This window comes from Rhipicephalus sanguineus, chromosome 7 (genome assembly GCF_013339695.2).
Source record: "Rhipicephalus sanguineus isolate Rsan-2018 chromosome 7, BIME_Rsan_1.4, whole genome shotgun sequence".
Taxonomy (NCBI): domain Eukaryota; kingdom Metazoa; phylum Arthropoda; class Arachnida; order Ixodida; family Ixodidae; genus Rhipicephalus; species Rhipicephalus sanguineus.
Window position 1 is genome coordinate 151888256 of NC_051182.1, and position 24498 is coordinate 151912753.

Below are 24498 nucleotides of genomic sequence, written 5' to 3' on the forward strand. Positions count from 1 at the left end.
CGTAAGCTCGTGTACCGCTGCCTTGCACCCAACGAGTGTCTCGTATGACGCCATTGCGGAGAACGCGGCAAGAGGGGTGCGGCGGCGCCACGTCCCGCTCTAGCAAAGCCATGCCTTCCTCCTCGCCCGAATTCTTTTACTTTTTCCTCCACCTGTACACACACGCCGCAGAGATGCCACCGGTGCGCACCAGGTGGCAGCACGTGACTTTTGCAGCAGACGACGTTCGACGTAGCAGAAGGCTTCCAGAAGACGGACAGAAAGTTTGAGAGAGAGAGAGAAAGATGGCCGTCCGGGCATTCTCCTCTCCTGCCCCGCAGAAGAGTGACCTGAGAAGGTATTTTCTGCTTCCCCCCTCCATGCCAACGGCAAAACCTCTACCCCCCTCTAATCTCTCCCCCCTAACCTCCTTGATGCCGCAGCCATGGGGCTACTCTCTCTCTTCCAAGCCCCCCTCGTGTTTTCTTTCCTTCTCCCCGAGCGTACAGGACAGCGCTCCTCTGGCAAACCTGGTCCCCACCCTCCGCTACCCTCCCTCCTTGAGCCGTACACCTTTCGCATTCTCTTCCCCCTCCACTCCGCAAGGGAGCGTACAGCGTACAGCCTCCTACGCTACGAACGAGGAAACCTGCCCCAACCAACGCCTCCTCTCCACCGAAATCCCGCCGCCGCTGCACGGGCGACGCCACAGCGGTGTGTCTCTCGTTCCGCTAGTAGCGTGGTGGCCTGCCAACCCTTGGGAACAAGTGTTTGTGCGTGTGAGGTTACTCCGGCTGGCTGAGAGGAAGTTAGTTGCTCCGAAAGCAAGCGAGGTTTGAACACGAAGTGTCGAAGTCGCCGAAAAGCTCGGCGTTGCCTGCCACAAAGGGCAGGCTACCACCGGGCACCCTCGACACCGTCGAAATTCTTGTATCCTTTGTGTGTGTGAGTGCGAGTGGGGGAGTACTACGTCGACAACACCGGCGCTGCGCCGAAACGAACGACGGGAACTAGCAGCAACTGGTGGTGGCCACGAAGCGGATGCCGTTGTAATTAAGTCCTTCGTGAACCAACTACCTCAACGTCCGCACCAGCGAACTTCGAACGTCTGTCTCGGGGTCTTGTTGTGTTGCGTGTCTTCCGAGAATCGGGGCAAATCGTTCCGGCACTTCTGCTCTGCATCTGTTGTCAAAAGTGCCTTCTGCTTTCTCATCTCCTTCTGCTAAACACCCCGCCAGCAGACGTGCAACAGACGTCGTCTTCTCGAGCCTTGTGTTGTGTGCATCCGAAAGAAACCAGTGTGTTCATTTTCACCCCGTAAAATAAAACTCCCGAGATCATCATGGCCTGTTCAGCGGTGACCCTGTCGATATCGACCATCACGGCCGTACTGGCACTGGCATGCCTGTCCATCTCGTTCGGCACGGATAACTGGCTCGAGACGCGCGTCAACCGGACAGCCATCAGACAGACGTTGCAGAAGGACACCGACGAGTACCGGGCGTACGAGACGAGAATGGAGTACTTCAGCCGGGACACGGGACTCTTCAGAATATGCTTCCCGGAGAAGAAGCCTAAAGGACGTGAGTACAGCCATTTTTTTTTCACGGGATTGAGCGGTTATCGGAAAATCCGGGCGTCTTAAACAGGCATGTGGTGCCGTGGCTACCAAAGTGGCTGGTAGTGGTAGTCACTTCAACGACCGAACGGCTTTCAGAAAATCAGGGTGACTTGTTTAGGTACATAGTCGAATGACCAGCTAAATGGCTGCTAGTAGTAGTCATCGTTATGAACCAAGAGAGTCAGGGTGTATTGTGCAGCTACACAGTTCAGTGACCAGCTGCTAGTGGTAGCCATTTTAATGACAAAGCGGCTACAGGAAAACCAGGTTATCTTGTACTGGCACATAGTTCAATGACTGGCTAAACTGCTGCTTGTAATAATAATTTTAATGACCAACGGGTTAGCAGTAGTTTCTTGTACAGGTACACAGTTCCAAGACCATCAAAATGGCTACTAGCAGTAGCCATTTTACTGACCAAAGTGTTAGCAGTAGTACCATCCACACCCATAGTTCCATGACCAGTTAAATGGCTGCTAGTAGTAGCCATTTTAATTACCAAACGGTTAGCAGTAGTGCTTTGAGTGAACCCATAGTTCCACGGCCATTTTAGTGCCATTTAATCATTTTAGCCATTTTTAATGACCAAACGGTTAGCAGAAGGGCGTTGTACGTCCGTCGTTCCATGACCAGCAAAATGGCTGCCGGTAGTACCCTTTCTAATGAGCAACTGGAGAGTCTTCTACAGACCCATAGCTCTGTGACGAGCTAAATGTTTGCTAGTAATAGTCATTTTACTGGCCATGCAATACAGGCACATAGTTCTACGTACGATGTAGCGATACGTTAGAAAGAACCGACGTTCCACAAAGCAGGATGATACGCAAAAATGCAAGTCGGATATGAAAAGAGAGTTGTCAGATTTGACACATGCGGCTGTATTCTGATGACATGGAATTCTTTCTCTTGGCAAGCTGCGTAGTTATACAAGCTCGCATTATGGGGCTGCAGGTTTGGGATGACATTGTGAACGATTCAAAGTAAAAACACACTCGCACTCTATGGTATGTGCGCTGTTGCTCTGATAGCCACTACGTGGCGTCAGTTTCAATTGTAGTTTTCATTGGAAGCGACAAGTTGAAAAGAACCACGCTATCACATAGTAGATTCGTATACCTATAATCGGATTGTTTGAATTCCTTCGCTGTGCTCAAAGGGACGCTGAGGAGGCAAACAACATTTCTCACATTAATAAATTACCATTTAAAAATACCAAACACACAACTGTTGCCACGAGAAGACGCTCGCTAAGTGATGAAACGCGAAAGAAAAAAAAAAAAGAAGTGACAGGTGGCTACCCCACCTTGGAGTTCCCGCACTAACTCGCCGTAACGTCACAGAGATTTTGAGGGCATCTGCTGGGGCCTACGTAATTGTTTGTTAACGAAAAATGAAGGTTCGGGAAATTATGTTGAGTCGATGTGGCCAAAATACGAAAAAAAGGAGGAATTCGAGATTCGTGACGTCACAATGACATTCGGGGATTGAAGTTTCGGATCGAGAACTAAAATATGAAAAGTTGGAAGTCAATTTTGCTTTCTGATCAAGAAGGTGACCTGAAAGATTACTATAGTCGGATACAACTTTACAAGTCAGCGACATTTCCAACTCAAAGGCGGATCAAGCCTGCACCAATGGGCGCGCACTCGGGACTGACGTCATTCATTGTTTCGTTTTAGTGTCAATTTGAAGGGACGACGCGTTTTCAGTGTTGAAGGCCGTCTGCTGCATACGCTTCATGAAATATAATTCCAAAGTGTCATGCCAATGCTTTTTTTTTTTTTAATGGGCGAACTCGTATGGCAATGCAAGTTTGTGCAGGTGCTGATGTGGGTTGCTACTCCGGACACTGCCAAATTCCGCCATTTTGTCAAATTAGCCATCTCTTTATAACTCTGATTGGCCCGTAGGGTTTCTATACGGCCTCTCCGATTGGCTTAAAACGGCGCCATTACTCAATTTGACAACTTGGCGGAATTTGACAGTGTCGACGATCGAACCTCTGCCGTCGCTGAATAATATCCACGAAAAAAACAAAACAACACAAATATGCATGAGTCATTTGCGTATTGGACTAAAGTTTAGAGCGCAAAAAGAAAGACGCCGGACAAGCAGTTCAACTTTATTCGATTGTAAACACGCGCCGTGGTTGTTGTTGTTTCTTTTGTCTCTTTTTGGCATGCGCGATTCGCCTCTATTGTTGTATATATGCTTTATTTTTTCGCATGTGCAATAAATTGTCAGTTGTGATTAGAGCGTTTGTGGTGTGTTGTACCACATTCTCTGTCCTTCGTCTTTCTTTTTGCGCTCTAATTTTTTTTTCCAACATTTGACAGTCGCAGCTGCTTGGCTCCGGATCTAGTTTATAACCGCCGGTCTTCCAGAACAGGTCTCCAAGCTTTTATGTATAGGCTTTAATTTTTCTAAGCGCGGCCTTAGAGGATTAATGATTCTTACGTCGATGGCTCGGTTCGACCTTCCGGGTTTTTGCGAGCTGGCGAAAGCCGTATATACTACGCCAGGGTTGCCCGACCACTTCTAATCGCCAACGCATCGAACTCGTTTACCATTCGTATTGCCTTTTTTTGTTTGCTGTTGTTTTGCCTCGTAGAGAAACTAGAGCAGTGTCCGCTTGCGCCTTTACCGACGCAGAAGGCGCCGCGGGGGACCGTTTGGTTCGGGTCGACCTGTTAGCTAATAAGGAGTGACGATGGCGGAGTCACGTGACTATATAGCCAGTCGGGTTACTTTGGTGCTTTCGCCGACACGCGTGTTTTAATGCAGATGATGAACCGTTGAAACAGTTTTAGCTAACATTGTGTAATGATAACTACAGTATGTTCTTTATAGCCATAGCCTACAGCCGTTTATTATGCATAGTTTCACTTTTTACTGAACAAAGCGTTGGTTCGGGCTAGTTGGTAATCCATAATTATTAGCTTCATAGTGCTGAATTTACACAACATACAAATATACATCCTCCACGTTGGTGTGTAGTGGTTATCAGGGGCGTAGCCAGGGGGGGGGGGGGCTTCAACCCCCCCCCCCCTCCCCGAAATTTTTCAGTTTTGCTTGCGGAAATATACACGCGCACATACAAACGCACGCACGAACATACATGAAGTATGGTTGAACCCCCCCCGCCCCCCTCCCCCGAAAAAAATTTCTGGCTCCGCCCCTGGTGGTTATGGTGCTCGACTGCCGACCCGAAGGTCGCGGGTTGGAAACATGGTTGCGGCGGCCGCGTTTCGATGGAGGCAAAATTTTGCTAGAGGCCCGTGTACATAGATTTTAGGTGCATCCACGTTACAGAACACCAGATGGTCAAACATTTTCGGAGCCCTCCCTCACCTCATAATCATGTCGTGGATTTGGGACGTAAAACCCCTAACTATTACATAATTATTAGACAAATGTACACGACACGCACAAGCGCTAACTCCCAACTGACGCTTAGTTAACTTCCAGCTGACTTTTAAAACGTTAGTTGGAAGTTAACGCTTGTACGTGTAGTGCGTGTTTGTCTGTTGTGCAAGTTCCGCGCTATAAAGCTGATAATTATGCATTGTAACCACCCGCTTTTGTGCTGTTTGCTACAAACTAAATTGGTGTAATCAGAAGCCTTTGTAACTTATTTTCTAACTCGCTGTGTTTTTTATGTATGTATGTTTCCGGTAGCCACTCCGCTGTGTAATGCTTTTTGACAGGATAACCGGTAAATAAGTAAACAAAAATAAGTAAATACATGTATAAATAAACAGATAAACGAACAAATCGATTAATAAATAACCTAACTAATAAAATGAAAGGCAGACGACATGAAACACACTAAATAAAAAAATGGCGGCGAAATTCTCTGAGGGATTAAGATGCTTAGGGGCGGTCTTACCGATAGCATAATTTATGTATCTGTGCCTCTACGCATCTCAACATTTCAGGAACTTTGAACTTAGGCAGAGCGTCTACAAAAGACCGAAGGCTGACCTAACTGACGCTTGATGATTATAAGTGTTCAGTCGCTATAGATTTCTAGCCGCGTAGAATTACGAGAAACAATAAGTCGATTAGGCTTAGCTATCGTTTTCTTCTCCGCGAGTGATTGCACCGATCAGTGAAACGACCAGACGACAGATCCGGGCAGGTGGGCTTTCTTTATTTTTAATTTTTTTATTTCTCTTTCTCTCTCTCTCTCTCTCTAGCAGACGACGCCGGGAATTCCGCGTAGTTGTTGTCGGATCACGTAGTCCGTTTCCACGAATCTCCGAGGCCGTTCTCCCAAGATGTCGCCCGCACTGCGAAAAAGAAAAGAAAAAAGAAGGACAGTAACGAGTGCCTGATGACTCCTGTGCGTGAGCTTGATAGGTATTTCAAGACGATTGTGCGAGTCGGCATGAGGTCGTGTTTAGCGATATTGAACATTAAAGATAAATAAAAAGAACACTAAATTTTCCATTAACCAATAGCTACCTAATAAGTGTTGCTTGCGTTCGGTAAATGACGTTTTATCTGTTTATGCTGACCAAGGCCAGTGCTAAGAGTAGTGAAACTAAAGTTTGGATGTATGTGCCAGAAAGCAGGTTAAAAAGCTAGAGGTGGATTGTTATACTGCCTCGAAATTCTCTAACAAGCTCTCTATGGGACGCCTCAGATTTTTTTTTTTTTCGTCATGAAGTAAGTGGAAACCTGCACGATTTAGCATGGAGTAGCCGAAACACCGACACCCGGGGGGGGGGGGGGGGGGTGAGCCCCTCCCGAAAATTTTCACTTTTGCATGTGTAACGTACGCGCACACATACAAACGCACACACGAACATATATAAAGGTTGGTTAAATATTCCCCCCCCCCCCCCCCCCGTAATAAAATTTCTGGCCCACGCCCTGATTTCCTTCTTTCTTTCCTTTTCTGTTACGTTTCACAACATATTTGTTCCTTCCGATATGCATGGATGCCGAGAGTTTGCGAAAGCGTGACATCCGAGTTTAGCCTGCTAATCCGGCCGGCGTTTTTGGACAAACTACAGAGCCCGATTCGTGCCCAGCCGGCGCAATGTTGTTCGTCGTATATTCGTACATAAGGACCGGTGGCGGGCCAAGGTAGGCCCGCGCGTGAGAGCTTTTCGGTCGGCATGGCGACGAGGAAGTGGCCGCTCGCTCTCCATCCCCTCCCTCCGACACGCTCCAAAAGTAAGGCCCACCGCGCGAAACTTGTTCTTCAAGATTAGAAGAAGAGGATGGGCCCAAAGCGGGCACCACGTGCGCTTCTTCCTCTTCGGTGAACGAACAACCGCTATGTATGTACGATGCCCTCGGTTGCTGCGCGGGCAGCGGCGGAGTGTCATGGCGGCGCTTTCTCTGCCCGCGCTTCGCCGCGAGAGAGCAGCTGACGATATTGCCGCTTTTCCGTCGTCTGTTTCGTGCTGTATGTGTCGTCTGCTCCTTGCTGTTTCTGTCTTCTGCTCAAAGTTGTTATAGATCTCGTGTGTAGGATGTTCAGGAATGGAAGCAGATCGTATGCTGTTGTTATTTCGGTCGTCTGCTACATAGCCGCGACGCCATTGCAGGAGAGCAAGCAGACGATAGCTTTTTATTGTCTGCTACGGTCGCCTGTTCCATGTTGTTTCTGTCGTCTGTTCAACGTTGCTATGACGCTACAGCAGGAAAGCAAACAGATCGTCTGCTGGGGTTCCGTATACGAACGAAATGTCGTCTGTTGTTTGCTGATCGTGTCGTCGTTTCGGTCGTCTGCTAGTCGTCTGTTTCGTGCCGTTTCTGCCGTCTGCCCAACATTGCCGCCGCAGTGCCCATGGCCATAGAGTTTCCTAAAATTAACTAGAGGGGACTCTGGCGCTGCGATCGTTCAGCTACCATGGGAATGATGGGTAGTACACAAATTTGCCTAGTCTTCGTGCTTGCGGCTTCAAACGTACTTGTGGCTTTCTTTATTACTGTGTTTTGGCGTTCGTTTCGGATAAAAAGTAGGCCGTTGTGAACTTCTTGACCAGGTTTGATTTGGTGAGCCTAAAAAAGTTAAAGTGGTGCAGTGTAACAGCTGACTTTTGCTGAACTTCGTTTTGCGAAAAAGCGGATGCAGCCAACGCGGAGCCAAACGGAGCCGAAAGAACGAAGTTTAGACAAATTTGTGTACTACCCATCATTCCCATGCTGGCTGAAGCGTCATGCGCAGCAGCTCCCATAGACACTAGCGCCAGAGTTCCCTCTAGTAAGTATTGTAGGAAACTCTATGCCCATGGCAGGAAAGAAAGAAGATCGTCTGCTGCTGTCCCTCTTGTGTAAAGAAATGACGTCTGCTTGCGCCGCAGTGACACCATTGCAGTAGAGGAAGCAGACGATCCGTCGTCGTTGTCCGGTGCGAAGGTACAAATGCCGCCTGCTTGTGTGTAACAGGTTACGTCGCCTGCTCGGCGACCGTGTTTCGTCACGACTGGAGCCGTACTATTGTATAGCCTTTTAGAAATGGAGCTTAGACGAGAGCTGTTAATTGGGCGAGTACGTGTTTGTGGAGGTTCTGAAGGTCAGCGAATCGCGACGTCGGCTGTGTGGTGGAGAGGAGACGACGAATTACGGTCGCACAAACGGTTAAGTTTGGTATGGTTCGCTTATTTCCTAGTTTGCAAAAACAGATGACCACAGCTCCACAGTGCAATTGAGAGCTCAATGAATTCGAAACAGTATCGTCTGTGTGATCCCAGAAACAGGTGAGTAATGGTATGAGGCAGCCTTGGCACTCCCCCCGCCCCCATATGTACATTGGCGGGAGCCACCCCACCCCCAGCGGTGCGCGCGCCTGCGTTTGTTTCGTTCGAACTTCCACTAATCTAAAATTTGGATTCAAATGAAGTACAACACATCGCAAATGCATTGTGTGGAATCCCGCAAGGTGGCGGACAGGTTATGAAGAGGATAACGGACAACCACAGGTACAAGACACTACGTTATTGACAAACTGACAAACGAAACTACAGCTGCGCCAGATTTCAGCACCAGAGGACTGACTGCACGCCTTGACGACGAGGAATGCCGTCTTTCCTTCCTCGTGAGAGAGTAGTCGCACGCTGCGGACAACCATCTCGCTTGCTAGTTGCCAAAAACAGATCGAAGGAAATGGCCCAACTAAAATACACTCAAGCGGATCGAATTCGGGCACTTCGTATGATTTTGTCTGCGGAGCATGTTCCCCGTTGCCAGCAGACGGCGCGAAACAGACGATCTTTTGCCGCGCTGATAAGAAACCGCCGTCTGCTTGTTGCCACCTATTTGATCGTCGGCTTATCCTGCTCGCGATTTGGCCTGGATTGCGGATCCAAATTGAGCTACTAAAATAACTGCACGTTCTGCATCTAAGCGGCTTTGTTCCTGTATGTATCGCTGTGTTAGTACGAAGCGCGCATACTATATATATATATATATATATATATATATATATATATATATATATATATATATATATATATATATATATATATATATATATATATTCACACGTTTTTAGAGCTAGAACTGCGCAAACAAACGTTTATACTGATGTAAAGTATAGACGTACAAACTATCATATAAAGCTCCAATGAAGACGAAATACAGAACAGAAAAGCTTCATTGTTCTGAAAAAATGAAACAGTGGGGGGGGGGGGGGGTGCTGCCTTTGAGCGTGACCTCAGCGATCAACTCCAGCAGCGCTATGTTGTGCTCTGCCGGAGGTGATCGCGGAGGTCACGCTTTAAGTCCGTGCGTTGCGCATCATGCCTAAAGATGTCTATGGAGAAAGGAACAGTTGTGGTATGAGAATCCACCATAGTTTTGGACTTCCATTGGTAAACGCTAGCTTTGCTTCTTTAAGTGCTGTAAATCATCGGCTAAAATACCCCAGTGGTTTGGTGTCCATCCTTAAGTTTGTGAATGACTCTTTTGTTTTTTTTTTTTTGTATATGTGTGCGTTTGTGACTGTACGCACTATTTGTGTGTATATGTGATCATTGTACATACCATAGTCATCATCCGACCTCTGGAGTGGTAAGCCAGGCGACAAACCAGGCTAACCTCTCCGGGATTTTCATTAAAGGTTATAATCTATCTTGGTGTGAAGCTTCGCATGTCGTTCGCTACCCGCTGTTATACTGCGACGTCGATTTCGTTCAATTTCGATTGAATTATTGATCATTTTAGTATGCTTTTTGACTGCTGCAGCTTCGCGTGAGTAGTAGAGAGATGATTTGGTGCAAAAAGGGTGAAGCTCTGTGCATCGGAATGCTCGTCCGCGTGGACGGATGCAGCGCATTTCCCACTTCCGTCTACGGGCGCTTCGCGTCACGCCTACACACCTTCGCCTCGCCAACAACGCGATGCGAGGGAGATACGTCGTTCAAACTGCCAGTGACGCCCCAGGTGGGAGCAGACGACGCCGCTCGCGCTGCCAGACGACGCGCGTATTAGCTCTTCCACGGTTCACTGAACTCACTCCTTCCTCCGCCGCTAGGGGCGCTCCTATCGCTTCCGCCGTCTGCTAGCAGACGAACGCCCCGCCCTCTGTAGACAGTTCAGTATATACAGTATGATTCAGAGAACCAATAAACAACTGGTAGACAACCCAATCGTTGGATTGATAGGGAATTATAACAATGCTTCGGTAAGATGGAACAGTGGACGAGCTGGTATAACTTGATAGTGGCAAACAGCGCGACAGACACAGACGAAATTTGTTCGCATTGGGCAATATAAGGTTCGTCGTTGCAGGCACGTAGCCAGGATTTTCTTTCGGGGGGGGGGGGGGGGGGGCCCAAGGCCAATTATTCGAAAGAAAGTCTTTTCATGGCAAAAAGAGAAAAAAAAATGTTGCCCGGGAATATAAAAGGCTGGACGAATTTCGGGGGGGAGGGGGGCCCCCCCCCCCCCCCCCCCACCCCCCATTGCCTACGTGCCTGCGTCGTTGCCTTTTGGGTATCCGAGCGTGCTTGTTAGGCACAGCTCGGCCGGCTCACGGAGGAGGTTCAAAAACAGAATTTAATCGGGAGAACTAAAACCGGTGTGTTGGAACGGAACGAACACCAAAAACGAAAAACGAGGAGGAGGAATAAACTTCATTATGAACCAGCAATTTAAGTACGATATTTTTGACCGGAACGAGAACAACCTGAACCTGAACCTGAACGTTCTCTATTATTTCGTTCCGGAGGAAAACCGAAATATTTTTTATCGTTTTTTTTTGGTTTACGGGAAAATTTGGCGATCGGGAACCACCGAGCTCATGCAACGTGAGCAATGATGCATATATCAGGGTATAGTATTAGCGCTTATCTCAAACAGGAATTCCAAAGTAAACGTGCGTTAAAATTTTGCGGAACTTGAAAAGAGTGGCAACCAGAGCTGTTTATATTAACGCTAGTGGACTTTCGTGTGCGTTTCCCATAGGTAGAGTGAAGTTCACTGTAACACAGACCAGCGTGGAGGGGGCATTCACAGCGCTGCAGGTTGTTTTATCAGAACAGCGGTCTCGCACATCAAACAGCACACTCCATGACGGGCTGCTCCTGAGATTATGCTGTGTTATGCTCACTCCCTTGACACAAGGCATTGAGCCTGCTCAGAAAATTCGCAATTAACTTTTTAAAAAATTTAGTGATATAACTTAGAATGGTACTGGTTTGCGCTATAGTTAGTAGCAATTCATGATATGCTCACTTGTGCTCCTCTTAAGAACGTGGGAAGAACGTGTTTTACGTTTGTCCCACGTTCTTAAGCGGAGCGCAAATAAGTATGCCACAAATCCTGTGTTTTTATCGTTATATATTAGCTTCAGAGTTTTGTATACAAATAAAAGCCGTTACGAACCGTTACGGAATTTTTTTTTTCCGTTCCGGAACAGAAACGGTACGGAACTCTTTGCGGTGGTACGAAACTAAAACCGAAACGAAAGAGGTTTCGTTCCAACACCTTGACTAAAACCAACCACGCGCTCTGACGTTTTTATCACGTGTTGGGCCGACACAGTATACGCTTCAATCGCATTGCGCAATGCTTCCTCTGAACTTTTTTTCCTTCCTCCACGACAAGAATGCACAGTAAGCCCTCGCTGCTGATTGGTTGACACGAGCCCTACTTTGCTGCATTGAACTGATGCAATTTGTTAGCCGAAATATAGCATTCTATAGGCCCCCTTCACGATTGGTCGACGGACGAATAGGCTGGGCTTTAATATAACGGCTTCCGAGATAACGTGCCCCGGAATCTCAGAGGCCATACGCACTAATTATGAAGCGTTATTCTTCCTGCAGGTGGCGTCAGTAGCCTAAAATATTCGACATTGCCGCGATTTTAGACATTTCCCTGGCAGCTTGCGCAATGCTGCACGCAGTTGGGGGATTAAAAAAATGACGCCGATCTGTTGAGTCAGCAGCACAGTGACCCGTTGAGCCGTTGATTGCCGCGCAAAGCTATGACTGACGCCGGGTGAAGGGCGTGGTCTCTTTACAAGCCGGCGCCCAATCTCGCAGTAGGGAGGACACGTTACGCGAATGATTGACAGGGGCGCTATGCGGTATAGTGTACAAGAACGCGGTCAAAGCCCGAGCAGATTTCGAGTTGAATGAAGCCGAGGCTCGTCAGAGGCTGGGCCAGATTGTGTGAAAAAAAAACGAACAAAATAAACCTGGGAAGTTATTAACTGGAAGAATGTTGTGATATGCAAAAGGAAACAAACAGAAAAAAAAGAGAAAAAAAAAGAAGTCAAAGAGCCAACACGAAGCCCTAGGTTTGTGTGATCTTTTGCTGAACTTCGTCTTGCGACTAAGCGGCTGTAGGCCACAAGGAGCCACACGGAGTACCCCGAAAAAAAAAAAAATTCCTGGCTACGGGCCTGCCACTGATCATTGGAATACTACGATATATGAAAAAAAAAAATGTTACTGTCTACGGCATTGCATTACCTGTGGCTTTCGCACAGGCCCACGCAGAGGCCGTCTAGAAGGCCCACGATACGGCCGTAAGGTTAAACCTCACTGTCCCCCCGACGTGGCCTGCGTCAACCTAAGGGTCGATCTCCAGGACCCGAATAAAGTTCATCATTACCATTGCGACCCCACACAGTTGAATGCGTCAGTAGTTACTATATGGCTCTCTTTCGTGCGACGCTCCCGCTTCTCCTAACCTTCTTGGCGGCCTTGCTGGGTGCTGCGGGCTTCGCACGATATCCGCTCTCACGGGGGCACAATTACTACTTACTCCTTTCATCCTCTCGCTATCTTTCATTCCCATTCCCCATCCCCGCACCGACCTGTTGAGGTGTCGTCCATAGGACAGACAGTTACGGGTCGGCGCTTTTCTCTTCATTTCCCCTTACATAACCACTCGTGTGTGCATCGACCACTATTCGCGGAACAACCACGTAACGGACCGCGTTGCGGTAGTCGAAATAGCGTACGTACCTTTTTATTGCGTGACGTCACGGTGTAAGGTCGCGACGGCGGGGGCCGGAGCAGTGAACCACGCCGGACGTGGGAACGGGAAAAAAAAATGAATGAACGAATAAGTAAGAATGAGACAGCGGGAAACTTGACCCAGATGGAAGAAATCGAGAAGCGGTTCTGCAAAAAGAAGCTCCGTTTCGATTGTTCTCTCCTCGGTGTAGAGGAAGACATTCGATTTGCAGCGCACGATGCTGTAACGATGCTTCAGTAGTTTCGGCCTGACCGGAAGGGATCTTGGGAGTTGGGGGGAGGGTTTAACCTCCCCCCCCCCTTAAGGGGCCGTCCTGCCGTCGTCTCATGTCTCGTGTTGGCGTCACGCAGGTCCCACGTTTGATTACGCATAAGCCGAGCAGGCTGCGTTTGGAACGCCAGCGTCGCCAAAGGGCTAATTCGTCTTTCCGAGCCAGCGAAGCGATAGCGAAACGCCAGCGTCGGCAGTTAGACACAGATCTACGGAAGAGAGAAGCGGAGGCTAGCGAAGGGGAAACGCCAGCGCCGCGAGCGTTCGAAGCAGCACACAGTAGAAAAACAGTAGAGAGGAGACCATAGAACAGAAAATAGATAATCGCAAAGCAAATAAGATAACCGCAAGAGAAGAGCAGAAAATGATATAAGATATCACATAGTCACAGGAAAATGGCAGATAAACACAAAGAAAACACAGGCGAGTCAATGCTCCGCAATTCGTACTGCTTTCACTTGGGATGGAACTGGCTTACATTTTATTCTAAAGTTGTTAGTCGGCGTTTGTGGTGTGCTGACTTCTTTCTTGTGTCCGCGTTTGCACGCCCTGTCTATTTAGAATGAATACTTACCAACTAGCTCAGCTCTCTGTTATTCATGGCTTAGATTTTTCTTCTATCCTTCCTTCCTCTCGCTGTTATAGAGAAAGAACAAAAGGGGAATTTTTTTTCGAGGGGCTCTTTTTTTTTTGTTAGATACAACCGAATGAATCCAACAGACTTGGCAAGGAATGCATAGGGGGCGTTAATTGCTGTGTTTAAGTGCTCTGTAGTAATTGTGATGTAAATTGAAATGAATCAAAGTAGACCAAAAAAATAATCCTTTCCGTCGGTGGGATCCCAACCCACAACCCTCGAATTACACGTCCGATGCTCTACCACTTACGATCGTTATTTTAATTACCAATTGCCGCGTACAGAAACACCCAACGACAGAGGCGTAGCCAGAGAGTTTTTTTTTTTTTGGGGGGGGGGGGGGGCGTTCAACCATACTATATGCATGTTCGTGCGTGCGTGTATACATACGCAAACCAAATTGAAAATTTTCGGGGGGAGTTTGAACCCCCACCCCCACCCCCCTGGCTACGCCCCTGCCCAACGAAGTGGACGGGGAAGCGCCTTCCGTCGTTGCTCAACTGGTAGGTCATCGGGCGCGTAATTCGAAGGTTGTGGGTTCGCATCCCACCGACGGAAAGGGTGATCTCTTCGTCCACCCTAATTCATTTCACGATTACTGCACTACAGCTAAAGGTACAGTTACTGTAACTGTAACTAGTTACAGTTACTATGAAAAAATCCGTAAACAGGGGGTGGGTGCTCGAGCCGACGTTTCGACAAGTGAACTTGTCTTTTTCAAGGCTGGAACTCGAGCCTTGAAGAAGAAGAAGTTCCAGCCTTGAAGAAGACAAGTCCACTTGCCGAAACGTCGGCTCGAGCACCCACCCCCTGTTTACGGATTTTTTCATCGCAAGCTTCCATCTTACACTTCCTGCCGTTTTTTAGTTACAGTTACAGTAGCACATACAGTAACTCTAGTTAAAGGCGACAATTAAAGACATCTACGCTTTCTTTGGCCTAACTGTTTGTTCTATTCATTCGGTTGTGTTTTAGAGGAAGAGTATTGTAAGGGGCGCTTATAGAATGGCGCTCGCTCTTTCGTTTAATCGTCTCGGTTTTTTTTTTTTTCTTTACTTGCATCGTGTCATTCCGCAGTCGCTTTGTGAATGCATTGTCTTTCGCAGAGGCTACCGGAAACGCGTTTACCTCGCGGCTTTATAAAGGTCGTTTGGTTAGTCTGGGTGGGCTTGAAGAGGTTTCTTTCTTTCTTTCTTTCTTTCTTTCTTTCTTTCTTTCTTTCTTTCTTTCTTTCTTTCTTTCTTTCTTTCTTTCTTTCTTTCTTTCTTTCTTTCTTTCTTTCTTTCTTCGCTAGCGTTGGTTTTTGGCCTTGGTGATAGGAGGTATTTCTTGCACCGTTTAGCGCACAATATATAGACAAAGACGCGAATAAGACAGAACGCACAAGCTCTGCCTTCAACAGTAATTGCGGTCTTTCTTTTTCTCATTATCTTTCTTTCTTTAAGCGCATGCTTAGATTTCCTTGATAGCGGCATTCTGCAAAAAATCTTCAGAAAGTGGCCTGTCTTTTCCACCATCTTATCCACTATGGAGAACGTATATTAAATATTAGAATAATAATATAATTTGTCCATGTGCTTCGAGTTGTCGATTTATTCGCCCTCGCGCTGCCAATTGCTAGCTTCCTGGTTACCTCTATTGGTAGAGTGACCGCCCCGGAAAGGCGGTGGTCTCGGGTTCGATCGCCGGACCAGGACGAATTTTTCTCCGACCAAGAAGCTTTCTTTCTGAGAAATATCTACAGATTTCCTTGTGGCTTCGTGATACAAACGAGTGGTTGTCGCTTTCCCATTCCTGAGTGTATAACCAGCTGTTTGGATATGTTAACGACAGAGGAATTCCGTGAAAGAAAAAAAAGGAAATACAAGCTAACACATGTGGTACTTTGTTTGGTGGCCATTTGAGTGCGTTAGTCACGCGATTCGGGGATCCCTATTCGTATCGAAAGACAAAACAAAATGCCTTTGTATCGGCAGCGGCGACTCTCGAAGTCGGTATGTACGGTGGCGCCCCCTAGCACGTGGCGACCTGCTTCCGCAACGCCATTCGTGCCTTCTGTGCCGGCGGCGACCCTTTGTTTTCTCATCTCACTCTCCCGCCACTCGTTAACAAAGAAAAACGCGACCCGCTCCTCCCAAGGCTTGCCCCGGTTTTCCTACAGCCGCGCCGAGCTAGGCCTAACACGGCGATACATAAGGCGCTGGAATTTGCATAGCCCCTACTCTCTCTTCACCTGGCTTTTTCACCTCGTCGCAGACGACGATTGGCTAACCGTGGGCGGTATGCAGACGACGACGCGCGCCTTTTCAACGTTACCCGCTTTCGCCGTGCCGTGCGTTATTGTCGTCTGCTACTGCCGCGCCACACTCCCTGTCGTCTGCTAGCTGGTTCCCCTGTGTGTCGTCTGCTACAGCCGAGCCAGTGCGTTGTTCGAATCTGTTTCACCACAACGGCCGACATTGTTCAGACACACTTACGTGCATAACGGGGAAAAAGACTGCGGTGTTGAAAGCGGGAAGAAGGCTACGATTTAAGCGCAACTTGTCAGGCCCCGCCTGAACCTGCATGCTACAATCGAGTTCACTGTCGTCTGCTAGTTGGCCCTGTGCCTTATTGTCGTCTGCTACAATCTGCACCTTCATCGCCGTCGTGTGGTGGGCTGCAGCCATGAGCCACTTTCGCTGCTTGTCGTCTGCCACAGCGCTCGCGCGTGCGTTTTATTCTTTCGGCGTCCGTCTGCTAAATTGTGCACCGTCGTCTGCTACTACTGCGCATCATCATCATCATCACAATCATCATCATCATCATCATCATTCACAGTCTGTTTATGTCTGATGCAGGACGAAGGCTCTCCCTATCCTGTGCGAGCCAATTCCATTTTGTCCCTGCGAACTTCTTAACTTCGTCACTCCATCTAACTCTCTGTCTTCCTCGACTGCGTTTCCCATCCCTTGGAAACCATTCTGCTGCACTTGCTTGTCCACCGGTTGTCTCTACGCACATTACGTGGCCAGCTCAGGTCCATTTCTTTCATTGGATGTCGACTAGGATAGGATGTCTTTTCCATGACTAGGATGTCCGTTTCATGACTCACTCTGCCGTCCTCCGATCTCATGTTATTCATATCATTTTTCGTTCCATTGCACGCTGCGTAATCCTCAACTTTTTCTCTATTTGCTTTGTTATCCTCCATGTTTCAGCCCCATATGTTAGAATCGATAGTATGCTGTGATTGCATACTTTTAGCTCTTTAATGTCAGTGGCAGACTGCTCACGGTCGTCCGCTAATTGCGTGTCGTCGTCTGCTACTACTGTGCACCGTCGTTCGCTAGTTGCGTACAGTTGTCTGCCACTATTCTGCACTGTCGTCTGCTAGCACTTGCGTGCCGTCGTCTGCTTCTCTCGCTTGTCGTCTGCAACGGGAGCCGACTACGCGAACGGCAAACGTTCTTATTTTTTTCGTAGGCCTTCGGCCGCGAGCGTGGCTGAGTGGGTGTGTTGCTTCGAGGCAAACTAAGGCGTGGAACGAAGGAGCGGCTGTGTGAGATAACGAAACAAACCCGCTGTGAAGAAAGGAATGAAACAGACACGGAAGAAAGTCGTGACTTTCGCTTCGGCTTTCAAGCGCCTAAACGAAGTGCCTTCCTGCGGGAGTTCTCTCAGTATCCGTTATTCCTAGCTGCGGTTAGATAAGACATTGTTTGGCGGAGGCGTTTGGCGCAGGCAAGCGCGGATGTTTTGTTTCGATAAGTTTTTTTTCACACGTCCGCGCCGTCGCGCGCCATTCTTCCATGCGCATCGGGAATTGCGCAGCTTTCGGTGAAACCGTTTTTTATCGGCTCCGAAAGAGTCTTCGATCAGATACGGTCGTGCATTTTCCTTTTACCGGTTGCACAAATAAACGTATAGATAGGATGTAAAAGAAACAAGCGAAGCACTGATAGGCATTGGAAGTCGTTTCAAGGAAGGCTGCATTCCGCTTTGCTGAGATGAGAGTTTTATAGTGTCAAAACGACCAAACGGTTGAAGTATGTCGTCAGCATTGAGGCTTGCGAAACATTCGCAAGAAGTAACGGCAACAAAGCCATGAAATGGCACACACACACACACACACACACACACACACACACACACACACACACACACACACACACACACACACACACACACACACACACACACACACACACACACACACACACACACACATCTATCTATCTATCTATCTATCTATCTATCTATCTATCTATCTATCTATCTATCTATCTATCTATCTATCTATCTATCTATCTATCTATCTATCTGTCTGTCTGTCTGTCTGTCTGTCTGTCTGTCTGTCTGTCTGTCTGTCTGTCTGTCTGTCTGTCTGTCTGTCTGTCTGTCTGTCTGTCTGTCTGTCTGTCTGTCTGTCTGTCTGTCTGTCTGTCTGTCCGTCTGTCCGTCCGTCCGTCCGTCCGTCCTTGACCTAGACGACTCCATGTGGCTGGCAAATTCCCTGAAAGAACAATCCGAATACATAATTGATTAACTGAGGTCCACTAATTAACATTTGATTGCTTTATGCATGGTACATAAATTAACGAATTGTAGAAGCTGCTGGGCTTGCAAGGTATAGGCACTTGGCATTGAGTAAGGTTGACGTTGATATTGATACGTGCGCTGTCAAAGTTTCGGTAACAAATACATTATTACTGCTACATTTGTAGAGCAAGAAAACTACGATTTCTGCAGCAAAGCAGAAAAATTAACTGGGACACGCTTATGGAACTAAGTTTCACCGCAGGCTTTGGCAATGAATATCTCGGAACTGGAGTCGCCCTGAAAAAAATATTTCAAAGCGAATAGTCACCTCGCGAATTCACAGGCTACACAATTTGTTAATTGAGACGTGCCGTACGGTAATTGCTTATAAAGCTAATTAGGTAAGTTTTCTTAATTAGCCCTCTTGAACATTTTGTATTTCCAGCGCAAGTACTGTACGCCGCTTGGAGTAATTCAGGCTTAAGGTCTGCACAATTACGCTATCTGTGACGGATGATGTTTAAAAATTCAATGCTTTTTCAGTGCGGACTGTCGATTACTAAATACGGTACACCTGCGTCCCTGACGATGCCATATAGCGACTGAATTATGCAGTTGTGACTTTATAAAGAATGCGAAATATGAATCCATCAGGATTCTAGACAGCATGCATGAACTGCTGCGTTGGGACTCATGAATAAACCTGCGTTCCCTTCATAAGTCATCGCAGAACTTGGGATCAGTACTTTTTCTTCGTGTTTAAGTGTTTATTTATTTATTCTATTACTTATGTTTTCTTTATGTGTGGCGCGGATCGTCGGTGAAGCAGTGTTCGATCACCGGTGTCTCGTTGCCCGTGTACCGCATTTGCTCGAACGTAACCTGCAGGCTGGTACAGTATCCCTATAGGGACATTGTCAAATTGCTCCTACAACTGTCGAATAATGTACTGTAAGTATGGGGTCTTACGTACCAAAACCACGATGTGATTATGAGGGACGCCGTAATGGAGGGCTCGGGAAATTTCAACCACCTGGTGTTCTTTAACGTGCACCTGAATCTAAGTACACGGGCCTTTAGCATTACGCCTCCATCGAAATGCGGCCGCCGCGGCCGGGATTCGATCCCGCGACCTTCGGGTCAGCAGTTGAGCGCCATAACTATTAGACCACCATGGCGAGCGGGCAAGTAATCAGTATAACTGTGTTCGAACTTAATCGCTTGAAGTAATTCGTTATGTTACTATATTACCCGCCGATAAAAGTAATTAACTACATCACCCAACACAGCAAGAAGTAATCTAGTCACTGCAATATCATTGCTGTCAAGGTCTGAGTCTATGGTCATCATTGAAAAGGCATCCGCTTATATTCGAATAAACACGGGTCATTCGAAGAGCTGCGCCACCTGCCTATCTTCCTATTCAGACACCGATACGGAGACTGTTATTTCACGCTTCTATGTCGAAATGCATTTGAATTCTCAATTTTATTTATTAATACTTTTACTCAAAAAGGCTTCATTAAAGTAGGCTTTCGTCTGCGAATGTATTGGCACGATTCGCAATATAACACGCGGAATCTCTTATTATTTTTTTTCTCGTTTTTTGACCTGCCGAGACGGCTCACTTTTTTTGTTACGATCCAATCCCTAAAAAGCTCGGATCTCGACTTCGTATAATCAGTTTCTTCAATCCATCAGCAAGATGCAGCGCGTAGAGCCGAAGACCGGAATAGGAAAAAAACAGAGAAGCGAGAAATCGAATTGTCGCTAATCAATTTTTCCGAGTGCATTGACTGTAATCTCTTCATCTCGCATTCAATTCCTTCTTGCTACGAGCTTCACGTTCTGTTTTCATCAAAGGTCCCCCGGTGAATAACTAAGTCGAGGAAATATATGAGGAAAACCTAATTTCAGTTTCTTCAGTCTATTTTTTTTTTCTTTCTGGCGATGACGAATATTAGAGATGTCGCCGTCTCTGATTGCGAAACGTGACAGCTAGAACATTCCGGAACAAATTCAGACTCTTCTTCCTAGATTTTATTTAAAAAATATTGAGGAGCCTTTGACCTATCGGGAAAATGGGGGACAAGCGAGGCGTAGCGTTTGCGTGCCTTACGTACTGCCTTTCTTTCTTTCTTTCTTTCTTTCTTTCTTTCTTTCTTTCTTTCTTTCTTTCTTTCTTTCTTTCTTTCTTTCTTTCTTTCTTTCTCATATGACGTATGAAGTCTCTGCCAAAATTTAGGACGCCATCGTGACGTCACTACGACGTCGCATAACATGGCGTCACAAGATGACGTCATCACGTGACATCGTCCCGTGGTCAAAAGTGCGCCGATCACGGAGGCAGTGCAAAAACCAGGTTAGGCGCAGAAAGCTTGCAATGCCTCAGGTCTTGGAGGCAGCGCAAAAAAACCACGTTAGGCGCAGAAAATGTACTCGGAGGCGGGCTAGCGAGGATCAATACATGAACTGTGAAGAAAAAGAAAGTGGCTTTCGCGTCTTAGACGAGTGCATAAGGGACCCTGTGAGTTTTTATGAAACTCTATGGCCCCCGCCAGGGGGGGTGGGGGGAGTTGGGGGGTGCAATCCCCCCCCCCGGAATTTTTCAGTTTTGCTTGCGTATATATACACGCGCAGATACAAACGCACGCACGAATATACATAAAGCATGGTTGAACCCCCCCGAAAAAAATTTCTGGCTACGCCCCTGGCCTCCGCCATGTTTAGGGCGCCATGTTGGTGTGTTCGTGTTTGTGGTGACGATGGTCCTTTTTGTGTTGTAGCTGTTCACTAATGGCCAGTACCCCACGGGCGTCGATTCGTTTTGCATGGCTCTGATTTATGTGCTAGATTTTCAAGTATATATATATATATATATATATACAGGGTGTTTCAAGAAATGTGTCCAACCTCAAAAAATCAGGAAAATGCGATATTTGCTCGGGGCTTTCAGAATTGGTTTTTCTGTTGCGACAGGAATCTTAAGGTAGTTAAGGACATCATTTAGGACAGTAATTAAGAAAGATACATTAATTAACTTTTAAATTAGTGGAGTTAGGTGGTTGTGTCAAATGGGCGAGTTGAAGTTATTCATGCCAGAAGCCCAACCCAACTTCGAGATTTCGAAAAGTGCCATCTAGTAACAATTACGAAGTAATGAAATTCAACCAAATTCAATGGCGAAACCTAAACAGAAACATGGAAGGACGCAACTGCCATATTCTTCTGAGACGTCCAAAATGAGCGAATGACTTTTTCTGTAGCGCTAGGCATCTTAAGATGGTTAGAGACATGACTTGAGGCAGTAATTAAGAAAGTTAAGTTAATTAACTTTTTAATTAGTGGAGTTTGGTGACTGTGTCAAATTGGGCAATTGAAGTTCTTCGTGCGAGAAACCCACCCAAACATTGAGATTTCGAAAAAGCGGCCTCTAGTAATAATTACAAAGTAATGAAATTCAACCGAATTCGATGGCTTTCGCTGTTGAAAGCCCTTGCATTTCGTTGAATTTCATTACGCCACAACAATTACTAGAGGACGCTTTTTCGAAATCTCAAAGCTCGGATGGGTTCCTCGCATGAAGAACTTCAATTCTCCCATTTGACACAATCACCTAACTCCACTAATTAAAAAGTTAATTAATGTATCTTTCTTAATTACTGTCCTAAATGATGTCCTTAACTACCTTAAGATTCCTGTCGCTACAGAAAAAGCAATTCTGAAATCCCCGAGCCAATATCGCATTTTCCTGATTTTTTGAGAAGGTTGGACACATTTCTTGAAACACCCTGTATATATATGCGTATAATCTAGTGACTTAGCGAGAAAATGAAACGAAATGGTGACAAAACTCGTCCGCTCGACTGGTTTTTTGTTTATGCTTAAAGGACGCCAACAAACCTAATCATAAAGAAAATATATAATAAAATAAAACACGCGGAAACGTTTGACGACCTAGCTCGAAAAGACGTCTTGAAAGCGTGCCAGCTTTTGCATACCTACACCTGCGTCTGTATTGCGCTTTCGCGCATATATCGCCCAAAGCGGTTCTGCGTTCCGATTAGGCCGAGCAGAGCGTCACTAACCCGTGGAATTACCGTGTCAACGCGAGCATAACGTGCTCCGTTGTAAGGTTAGTGCACGAGTGTTAAAGAACGGCGGCGGACTTATTCCAAGGGTTAGCTGTCGTGTGTGCGAAGCGTGCAGTGGGAACACTATAGCCGACAGTTATACTACATTAGCCCACATTAGGCCAACAGTTTGCCAACTCTAGCCAATAGCTTAATATCAGTGTCACACGGGCACGGAAGATGCCATTAATAAATACTTACGCCGTTGACTAGAAGGCGAACGCCATCTTTTTTTTTTTCTCACTTGATTTTATTGATCCCCCCACCTCCGCAAGCTTTCTATACGTGCCCCGGCTTTGTACTGCCTCAGGGATCAGAGGCATCGCAGGCTTTTTTTTCACCTGACATGCCTCCGGGATCGGCCCATCTATGACCAAGCGACGATGCCATGTGTGACGTCATCATGTGACGTCACAGGGTGACGTCATCACATGATGATTATTTCTTGAATGACTCGTGTTGAAGCCGACGGTCCCTTTTCGTGTTTGATGAGGCATCGAAGGCTTTCGTCTTAATAATATCTGGAGATTTACGAGTCAAAACCACAATATGATCATCAGGCACGCCGTCGTGGAGGCCTCCGGAACTTTCGTCCACACGGTGTCCTTTAGCGTGAACCCTGATATAAGCGCACGGGTGTTCTTTGCCTTTCGCCCCCATCGAAATGCGGCCGCCGTGGCTGGGATTCGAACCTGCGCCCTCGAGCGTAGCAGTGCTACACCGTATGCTTGTTAAAGGGGTGGTGCCATCAAATTTCGAGGTTATAACAAGCCTGTTGTGGATTTCTTCTCTATGCAAGGACACTCCACACGAAGGGTCGGACACAGCACACGTTTATAATATGTTTTAATTCATTTCCAAAGTGTACCTAAATGCCCATTCTCCCGATCGAGACCCATCGCTAGCGCGCCAACTCTGACGTAGCTCTATAGGAAAGGCAACGGAAGTTGTAGTGACGTCACACCAGATCTGCTGTAGTGACGTGTGACCTCCGGACATCCGCCACTTCTGCAACGTACGTACCGGCTGTAGTGAACTAGAATATATTCTAGTTCACGATAGTACCGGCAAAGCATCGTTTGCTACATCACTCGCCGAGTTTCGATCGCTTTCTGGCTAAGTGCGTCACGGCCTTGTGTGGTCACGTGACCAAGCCTCCTACACTTCTACGTCACTGCCCAACCTCGGCGCCCCGCAACCGAAACTGAAAGTTGTCCACATCAAAAGGCAATATTAAGTTATTTAGCGAGAATACATGAATCTTGGTGCGTGCATCATGCTTCCTGGAGCTACAGGAAACGCTTACAGCAAAGAACCCACAAGCCACAAACATGGTGGCACCACCCCTTTAAGCTACTGCGGCGGATGAACGCAACGCTTACGCAACACACTTAATTTTTCCGCTGGTTCTTGCGACGTAGACGCGCGATGAAATTATCTTTCTTCATGCGAACCCGCAAGCCTCACCTATTGTGTGAGATTATTATTTGTTTCCTAGTTTGGTTTGTTATGTCACGGGGTCTCGTACGTCTGTACGTAACACACGGGAAACGCGTTACAGTTGTCAGTGGGAGCGTGAGATTAATATTCCTTTCCTAGGTTCGTTTGTTGTGTCCCGTGCTTTCGTGAGTTACGTAACCCCGCAGTTGCCAGGGGAGCGGCGGCGGCGGCGCGTTTCCTAATTATGGCACCGTCACGGTTCGTTTCATTTGCATTCGCGAGTAACTCACTGCGTGGAGCCATTATTGTAACACCTTCCTGTTGTCGACACCCTCCCCCATCCCCCCTGCACGACGCACGGACAGTACGTTTCGTCGCTATTGCTCCACACGGATTGCGTTACATACAACCACCAGGTCTGCAGGGCGCTGCAATCGCACATGCGCATT

The 24498-nt window shown here is 47.1% G+C and overlaps 1 protein-coding gene across 2 annotated transcripts in view; it reads left to right on the forward strand.

Annotated features, from left to right (window-relative positions):
* Positions 1-687: 687 nt before the first annotated feature.
* Positions 688-24498, forward strand: part of LOC119400263 (transmembrane protein 114) — a 157275-nt gene continuing 133464 nt past the window's right edge. Inside the window, exon 1 of one of the 2 annotated variants that reach the window (XM_049418007.1) lies at positions 688-1562. In XM_049418007.1, the coding sequence (XP_049273964.1) occupies positions 1322-1562 (241 nt within the window). In that variant the 5' untranslated portion in view covers positions 688-1321. The remainder of the gene's footprint in view (positions 1563-24498) is intronic. The other variant, XM_037667276.2, reaches the window with a different exon arrangement.